Source organism: Rhododendron vialii, chromosome 13a, assembly GCF_030253575.1.
Source record: "Rhododendron vialii isolate Sample 1 chromosome 13a, ASM3025357v1".
NCBI classification, from domain to species: Eukaryota; Viridiplantae; Streptophyta; class Magnoliopsida; order Ericales; family Ericaceae; genus Rhododendron; species Rhododendron vialii.
This window is the reverse complement of record NC_080569.1, coordinates 24,247,709-24,256,907: the sequence shown is the minus strand read 5'-3', so window position 1 is coordinate 24,256,907 and position 9,199 is coordinate 24,247,709. Positions and strand designations below refer to the sequence as shown.

Genomic DNA, 9,199 nt, shown 5'->3' with positions numbered 1-9,199 from the left:
CTCGTATGCTTTCAGGTTGCATGTATCTCACTCGGCTACAGTCATTTCCTTTGTTTTTCCGTGACAAAAAGGGGGAGAATTTTTATGGTTCTGATATGGTCATGGGTTGTAGAGTGATATGTGTCATTGAGTCATGCATAAAGATGGAGAATTTTTTTTAGTGCATTTGTTCATTTAGGGAGATAAGGAGAGATTTATTTTATTGATGAATCGCTGGTTGAGTTTTTATGCTTTTAAATTATGCAGACCCATTATACTTTTCGAAACAAATATTTTGTCGCATAGTTTTTGTTGAGCTATCTTTGCAGGCATTGGAAGTGCAACTCAAGCGTCATTGGATAGACCTAGTTTAGGCTAGTGTTGATCTCTTTAAATTGCATTTTTTCCGTTATGGTTTAGTGCAATAGGTTTTGTCCCGGAAATGCCAAAGGGGGAGATTGTTAGATATTTTGGCACTTTCCGGGGTTGTTCAAAACCTCCATTAGTGTCTTTGTTATTTCGACTCCATTTGATTGTAATGGGTAGGATAATTAGGGGTAGTGTCTCGCTCGATGCTCCTCCCCTTATCTGCGCCAAGTTGACCGCTACAGAATCGAGCCAAATGCGTGAAAGGTAAAAGCATTACACAACACATCATGCATATTATTTTCAAGATTAGAAATTTTATTAATGCACGTTTTTCTTTCCCATAAAACTCTACAAAAATCTGCTTACCATATTTGTATATATAATTATCGTTACGAGATTTTTCTTTGGAGTATAAAAAAATAAAGATCGCACGTTTGCCTCTCTGAAAATTAGGAGAGATTTTGGTTTCCATATTTGCATCATTAAAAGTTTGTTTTATAGTGGTGGACGACACCTTTAAGCTTAACAAGAGATTTTAATTACACGTGAAGGAGAGAAAGGAGTGCACCATTGTTTTTTTGTTTTCTCTCGGCAGAGGCGAGAGTTTTTGGTTACAAAAAGAAAAATAAGGGTTGCACGGTTTTTGTTTTTGTTAAAGGCGAGTTGATAGTTTTTTCTGGCAGCCCACGTTCTTTTTCTTCGTTCTTCTTCTTCGAACATTTGGTTTGATTTTAGGGACACGTTCACATCATATCATGCATCCATTTACTGTTCGTGGGTCTTTGTGCCGTTTGCTGCTGTGGCCGAATCTTTTGGAGATTGATTCGGAGCCGGTTGAATCCGGAGATCGGGCGTGAAGTCCATGGTGCATCTATTGGATCTTGAAGAAGCTCGGGGAGCATCGGAGATTGGCGAGAATAGGTAAAGGCTTGGGTAAGGTTTTTACGATTTCCCAATCTGTACTTCTTTTTGATTAAGAGAATAAATCAGTAGTGTTAGGCCGTGGTTTTGGCTTAGGGTTATTTAGGACCCTAAGTTTTTCCACGCAAATCGTGCGTACCCTATCTCAATTTTTATTCTATTGCACTACTTGATTTTTGATTTGGATTAATCGAGATAATCAACCCGTTCATCTATATTAATTTTTAAATCAGAAAATTGGTGATTTTTTTTTATCACAACTCCTATTCTCCCCCCCAAGGAGTAGTTTGAATGCTTGCACATAATTTCAATTGGTATCAGAGCGAGTTGCTCTGTTTAGGTTTAACCACCTAAGTTTAATTTTGGTTATATTATAATGGACATGAACGCACCACGAGAGGGAGCCTCAAACTCGAGGCCACCTTTTTTTGACAGTAATGATTATCCGTACTGGAAAGCTCGTATGACCACACATTTGAGTTCCCTAGGTGTTAGGGTTTAGAGATCTATTAGGTACGGCTATGAGGCCCCTACCATAGAAGACACTACGACTAAACAAATGAGGGCTACGGAGGACACTGAGTGGAATTCTGTTGACAATGAACTCCAAAGCTTTAGGAGCCATCTATGGAGCATTGAGTAAAACTGAATTTAGTCGTATTTCCGCGTGCACTACTGCAAAAGAGGCTTGGGATATTCTCCGAGTCACCCACGAGGGTACTAAGACTGTTAAAACTTCAAAACTCCAAATGCTTACAACACGTTTCAAAGATTTGAGAATGCAGGAAGATGAGGCATTTGATAGTTTTATCACTAAGTTGGGTGACATCGTTAATTCCTTCCACGCACTAGGAGAACCAATCCCTAATCTTAATGTTTGTCGAAAAGTGCTTAGGTCTCTTCCTGAGAGGTTTAGGGCTAAGGTAGTTGCGATCGAAGAAAGTGATAAAGTTGATGACATTCTTTTTGAGGAACTTGTAGGTAAACTTCAAACGTTTGAATTGAATGATCTCTCAAAGAAACCTACATTAAAGACTAATAAAAGCATTGCTTTTAAATCTTCTAAAGAAGAATCCTTTGTGACACAAGAGAGTGATGATGACCTTGACGAAGAAGAACTTGCTTTCTTTGCTAAAAAATTCAGAAAATTTGTTAAATTTCGTAAAAATAATAATTCTGGAAATTTTTCTTCTTCGACTAATGGGGGCAAGAATTTTAATTCTGGGGATAATGAAAAGAAATCTACTATTGATAAACCCAAGAAACCCCAAGGTATACAATGTCACGAGTGTCATGGTTCAGGCATGTTCAAGCGGAGTGTGCAAACACTCTTAAAAAGAATGTGGCCAAGGGTTATAAGGTTACGTGGGATGATGATAGTGATGACAGTAGTGATGGGGGTTCTGAAGCTCCTAGATATTCTGTGCTTGTTGCCAACATTAAGTCCCCCGCATCCCCCAAATCGGTTGAACTTTCTACAACTCTTAGCAACAATAGTAAGTATGTCTCGACTGACGAAGACTGTGAGAATAGTAATGATGATATAGATTCTATTCATGAGGCCTATAATCAATTGTTTAAAGAGGGTGTCAAATTGAAAAAGAAAAAGAAGGAACTCATGAGTGTCATCAAGAAAATTAGTGGTGAGAGGAACAAACTTAGTGAAGACATTAAAATAAGAACATTGAGTTTAAAGAATTAAAAACCTATAATGCTAATTTGAAAGACAAGTTCGCAAAAATTGAGAGAGAGCATGTGGATGCCTTGAAGGCTCTTGAAGGCTCAAAGGATAGGGTTTTTGAATTGGAGCATGACATTAGGAAGGCCACTGAGGCCATAAAGCGTATTGAGTGTGGCGCAACTCGTATTGCTGAGATGACACATACGTTTAGAAATAGAAGCGGCTTAGGGTTTGTTGATCCACCTTCACTGATACATAAAGCCAGCGAGTTCACAAAAAAGGAAATCAAGTTTGTAAAATCTGAAATTGCAAAGAATGAGGTAGTGAGCGATAAACCCGAATCTTCTATTATATCTCCCACTATCATTAAGAATGCTTATAACAGTACTCATGCTCCTGAAAAGAAAAATCCTTTTATTTGTCACTACTGTGGTGGTCAAGGTCACATTCGACCTTTTTGTTATACACTTAGAAGGGACAATCAGAGAACAAAGGGGAAACTGTTTGTAGCCCCAGTTAATAAAAGTGTTCGAAATGGTCAACTCAATGTGGGAAGACCTTAAGTTGTGTGTCAGTCTCCCACCAACAATATTAAGAATGAGAATTTTCAAAAGACTTTGAGTTAGTTGGCAAATCAAACTTCTCACCTCGTCAAGGAAATCAAAAAGTTGTCAATTTTGGCTAATAATAGTGGAAAGACTGATAGGATTGTTGAAAGACATACTACACACGGTCACACCTCGCATGTGAACACCAAACCGAAGCAAACATGGAAGAGAGTCGTTTGTCATGTAGCACACACTGCTTTTCGGGCACATGATGCCTGCACCTGGTACTTAGACAGTGGATGTTCTAGACACATGACCGGAAATAAGTCTTTCTTTGTTAAGCTAGACAAGTATAATGGTGGTTTTGTCACATTTGGCAATGGTAATACAGGTAAAATCGTAGGACAAGGCACCATAAATGCATCCGGAATCCCTCCGTTAGATAACGTATTATATGTTGAGGGTTTGAAAGCTAACCTGTTAAGCATAGGGCAATTTTGTGATAATATGCATGAAGTCAATTTCTCTAAAAATAATTGCTCTATTGTTGATGTTTCGGGTTTGTGTGTGGTTAAAGGTGTTCGTTCCTCAAATAATTGCTATTGTGTTGAAATCGCCAGTTCTAATGTGTGTCATCGAGTCTTGCTTGATGATGTGGAAATTTGGCACCAACGTTTAGGACACGTAAGTTTTTCGGAATTGCATCGAATAACGAAGAACGAGATTGTGAGGGGAGTGCCCAAACTTGCCAATGGGCAAGGGCTTGTGTGTGGTGGTTGCATGAAGGGAAAACAAATAAAATGCCCTCATAAAAAGACAAATTTAGTTGCAACCACAAAATGTTTAGAGTTACTTCACATGGACTTGATGGGACCCTCACGTACTGAAAGTTTAGGGGGCAAGCGATATATTCTGCTTATAGTTGACGATTTTTCTCGCTTCTCATGGATTGGTTTTCTTAGAGAAAAATCTGATGCTTATGCTTGTTTCAAAACAATTTGTCAACGTATTCAAAATGAGAGAGGTTACCCTATCACACGAGTCTGCAGTGACCATGGTCGTGAGTTTGAGAACTCCGACATTAAAAGATATTGTGACAAGAAAGGCATTAAACACGAGTTCTTAGCACCTCGCACACCCCAACAAAATGGGATTGTTGAAAGAAAGAATAGAACCCTTCAAGAGATGGCGAGAGTTATGCTTCATGCCAAGCGCATCCTTAGAAACCTTTGGGCTGAAGCTATTAATACTGTGTGTTATACTATAAATAGAGTGTATGTTAGACCAAGGACTACCCTCACACCCTATGAAATTTTGAATGGTAAGAGGCCTTCAATGAAGTATTTTAGGGTGTTTGGTAGTAAATGTCATATTTTGAGAGATAGTGAGTCCTTAGGCAAATTTGACTCAAAGAGTGACGATGGTATCTTTTTAGGCTATTCTAACACGAGTAGAGCATTTAGAGTATATAATCTACGCACCTCTACCCTAGTTGAGTCAGCCAATGTAGTTGTTGACGATACCACGCTTGATGAGTCAGTCCCTCAGGTTAATGATGATGATGAGGGGAGTTGGGAAATTTTTGAGGGGGAGTTTCAATCCAATGGTTTAGATGAGGGAGTTTCATCTGAAGAGTTTGTTGACGTTCCTATGAGTGTGGATGAGAAAGTTGAAACTGATAGTGAGGTTGAGGTAGATGAGCCTTTAGAAGACGAGGAGTTAGGTCAACATAACTTAGTTCCTCTGTCCGCCAAAGAACCCTCAGCTAGAGTAAAGCTTAACCATCCCATTAGCCAAGTCATAGGAGATCCTAATAATGAGATGAAAACTAGAAGGCAAATTAGGAATAAGATCAATTATGTGTGTTTCACGTCCACATTAGAGCCAAAAAATGTAGAAGAGGCCGTAAGAGATAACCATTGGATAAGAGCCATGCAAGAAGAACTACATCAATTTGTTAGGAATGACGTCTGGTACTTAGTACTAAGACCCTCTCACACTAATGTCATAGGCACTAAATGGATATTTAAAAATAAAAAGGATGTAGATGACATAGTCGTGCATAATAAGGCTAGGTAAGTTGCCCAAGGGTACACCCAAATTGAGGGAATTGATTTTGATGATACCTTTGCCCCCGTAGCAAGAATGGAGTCAATAAGGTTACTTTTTGGCATTGCATCTCATTTTAATTTTAAATTATTTCAAATGGATGTTAAAAGTGCTTTTTTGAATGGTGACCTTAAGGAGAAGGTTTATGTCGAACAACCCAAAGGGTTTACTGATCCCTCATTCCTTGATCATGTGTACCGCCTTCGTAAGGCCCTTTATGGCCTTAAACAAGCCCCTCGAGCTTGGTATGAACGTTTAACCGATCATCTTTTAAATACTGGCTTTGTGAAAGGGGGAGTAGACCGAACTTTATTTCTGAAGAAAATTGAGAGCGACCTTTTAATTGCTCAAATATATGTGGATATTGAGTTCGGTTCCACAAATGAGCGGCATGAGAAACAATTTGGGGCACAGATGTCCCACGAGTTTCAAATGAGCCTAATGGGAGAATTGACTTACTTTCTAGGCTTTCAAATTTGTCAGTTGAATGATGGGAGATTTTTGTCCCAATCCACATATTCGAAAGAATTGGTCAAAAAATTTGGTTTGGAAGATTCCAAGAGTATTCGTACTCCCATGGGTTCTACCGTTAAAATTGCTAAAGACTTCACGCCCAATCTCCGGATTCAATCGGCTCCGAATCAATCTCCAAAAGATTCGGCCATAGCAACAAACGACACAAAGACCCACGAACAGTAAATGGATGAATGATATAATGTGAACGCGTCCCTAAAATCAAACCAAACATTCAAAGAAGAAGAACGAAGAAAAAGAACGTGGCCAGCCAGAAAAAAACTATCAACTCGCCTTTAACAAAAACAAAAACCGTGCAACCCTTCTTTTTCTTTTTGTAACCAAAAACTCTCGCCGCTGCCGAGAGAAAACAAAAAAACAGTGGTGCACTCATTTCTCTCCTTCACGTGTAATCAAAATCTCTTGTTAAGCTTAAAAGGTGTTGTCCACACCACTATAAAAACAAACTTTTAATGATGCAAATATGGAAACCAAAATCTCTCGGAATTTCCAGAGAGGCAAACGTGCAATCTTTATTTTTTTATACTCCAAAGAAAAATCTCGTAAGGATAGTTATATATATAAATATGGTAAGCAGATTTTCGGAGAGTTTTGTGGGAAAGAAAAATGTGCATTAATAAAATTTCTAATCTTGGAAATAATATGCATGATGTCTTGTGTAATGCTTTTACCTTTCACGCAATTGGCTCGATTCCGTAGCGGTCAACTTGGCGCAGATAAGGGGAGGAGCATCGAGCGAGACACTACCCCTAATTATCCTACCCATTAAAATCAAAAGGAGTCGAAATAACAAAGACACTAATGGAGGTTTTGAACAACCCCGGAAAGTGCCAAAATATCTAACAATCTCCCCCTTTGGCATTTCTGGGACAAAACCAATTGCACTAAACCATAACGGAAAAAATGCAACTTAAAGAGATCAACACTAGCCTAAACTAGGTCTATCCAATGACGCTTGAGTTGCACTTCCAATGCCTGCAAAGATAGCTCAACAAAAACTATACGACAAAATATTTGTTTCGAAAAGTAGAATGGGTCAGCATAATTTAAAAGCAAGAAAACTCAACCAGCGATTCATCAATAAAATAATCTCTCCTTATGTCCCCAAATGAACAAAGGCACTAAAAAAAATTCTCCATCTTTATGCATGACTCAACGACACATATCACTCTACAACGCATGACCATATCAGAACCATCAAAATTCTCCCCCTTTTTTGTCACGAAAAACAAAGGAAATGATTGTAGCCGAGTGAGATACATGCAACCTGAAAGCATACGAGAGAATCATACGATATGTAATAACAAGAATCACATAGGCAAGATGGCTATAAGAGAAATGCGTCGAATAAAAAAATTTAAACCATATCAACTCATGGAAGCAGAATGATGCAGATCAAAGAATGGACAAAATGCCATGCTCAAGCCTATGAATGTGAAGCGTAAACACCATGCATGAGGAGCAAGACAACTTATCAAGGACTAAGTGGGCGCTATAATCTTATCTCAAGAAAGGTTTAAACAAGACTATCACGAGGAAGTCAAACCAGAAACGCTCGGAGCTAGGAACTTAAGCTCAAACCTCATCGGTTGTTTTAGACTCGAGATTAGTGACTTACACCTAGCCTTGTGGGGCAAAGGACCAGACAGCTATCACCTCTAAGGTGAAGAGACAAATATAAATAAACTCCCTTTTTTTTCTGCTTTTTCTTTTTTCTTTTTTCTTTTTAACAAGAGACAAGAAATAAAAGAAAGTCTCAATTTGATTTTTTCAAACTGTAGACGTGTGTTACACACCAATCCATAGGCAGCCCATCTCATAAGGAGTCAAATGAGGGAAAGCATCCCTTGGTAAACAACGAACATGTGGTCAATCAAAGTGATTAGTTAAGATAACCCCAACTGAGACTCAATAGAGACCACTTAAACAATGTAAGGTTACTAGCTCCAAGTGAGATTGTGTGCATAGAAACGTGAGCATGGGATTCTAATACCAAAATAGAGAACATCACTAAGTAGCAGATTTATATGTCGAAAAAATTTGATTTGATACATTACTCTCAAAGGCATAAGCATACGTAAAACTGATATCAATACAGCACATGATTCCCAAGCACGCAAAAACATTGCAAGCACGCACACGATGAGAAAAAAAATCTTTGACTCAAAACAACAACAAAAATACTATTAAGAACATAACAACACATAACGACTCAAAATTAAAAACATTCAAAGCAAGCATATGAGATGACGTGTGACCCCACTCACATCTTAATCTAGAGAAATCAAACCAAGAGATTTCCTAAGGTACACAAACCTAAGAGAATCTAAAGGCTTAGTGAAAATATCCGCCTTTTGACCTTGTGTAGGTATAAACTCAAGTGCCACGACACCATCTTCAACCAAATCACGAATAAAATGATGACGGATGTCGATATGTTTAGTCCTAGAATGTTGGACTAGATTTTTAGAAATATTAATGGCACTTGTTTTATCGCAAAAAACAGTCATTACACCTTGAGATAGACCGTAGTCTTGAAGCATTTGCTTCATCCATAAAAGTTGGGTGCAACAACTACGAGCGGCAATATATTCTTCCTCTGCGGTGGACAACGAGACACAATTCTGCTTCTTGCTATGCCAAGCAACCAAGCAGTTTCCCAAATTGAAACAACCACTGGAGGTTCTCTTCCTATCATCCGCGCTTCCAGCCCAATCGACATCGAAAAATGCGGCTAAGTCCACATTAGTACCCTTAGGATACCAAAGACCAAGCGTGGAAGTGCCCGTAACATAACGAATAATTCGCTTGACAGCGATCAAGTGAGACTCTTTAGAGTCAGATTGATAGCGGGCACACACTCCAACATTAAACAAAATATCTGGATGACTAGCAGTAAGATATAATAAGCTTCCTATCATACTACGATAAAGCGTGGAGTCGTGGTTTTAGCTTAGGGTTATTTAGGACCCTAAGTTTTTCCACGTAAATCGTGCATACCCTATCTCAATTTTTATTCTACTTCACTACTTGATTTTTGATTTGGATTAATCGAGAT

The 9,199-nt window shown here is 38.5% G+C and overlaps 2 protein-coding genes across 2 annotated transcripts; one reads left to right on the top strand and one right to left on the bottom strand.

The window, feature by feature from the left end:
• The first annotated feature begins 1,868 nt into the window (after nt 1-1,868).
• Nucleotides 1,869-3,513, top strand: LOC131314031 (uncharacterized). Its single transcript, XM_058342527.1, has 3 exons — nt 1,869-2,541; nt 2,583-2,912; nt 2,996-3,513. The coding sequence occupies exons 1-3, from the start codon at nt 1,869-1,871 to the stop codon at nt 3,511-3,513; spliced, it is 1,521 nt and encodes a 506-aa protein (XP_058198510.1).
• A 4,898-nt stretch (nt 3,514-8,411) lies between these two features.
• Nucleotides 8,412-9,062, bottom strand: LOC131314030 (secreted RxLR effector protein 161-like). Its single transcript, XM_058342526.1, has one exon. The coding sequence runs from the start codon at nt 9,060-9,062 to the stop codon at nt 8,412-8,414; it is 651 nt and encodes a 216-aa protein (XP_058198509.1).
• Between the last annotated feature and the right edge of the window lie 137 nt (nt 9,063-9,199).

What these genes read in the sequence shown, in the direction of transcription:
- LOC131314030 (XM_058342526.1), bottom strand. Translation starts at nt 9,062, where the DNA reads ATGATAGGAAGCTTATTATATCTTACTGCTAGTCATCCAGATATTTTG.
- LOC131314031 (XM_058342527.1), top strand. Translation starts at nt 1,869, where the DNA reads ATGAACTCCAAAGCTTTAGGAGCCATCTATGGAGCATTGAGTAAAACT. An exon ending in TAAACCCAAGAAACCCCAAG is followed by an intron (nt 2,542 to 2,582) that starts GTATACAATGTC and finishes GGCATGTTCAAG; the next exon opens with CGGAGTGTGCAAACACTCTT. An exon ending in TGTCATCAAGAAAATTAGTG is followed by an intron (nt 2,913 to 2,995) that starts GTGAGAGGAACA and finishes CTAATTTGAAAG; the next exon opens with ACAAGTTCGCAAAAATTGAG.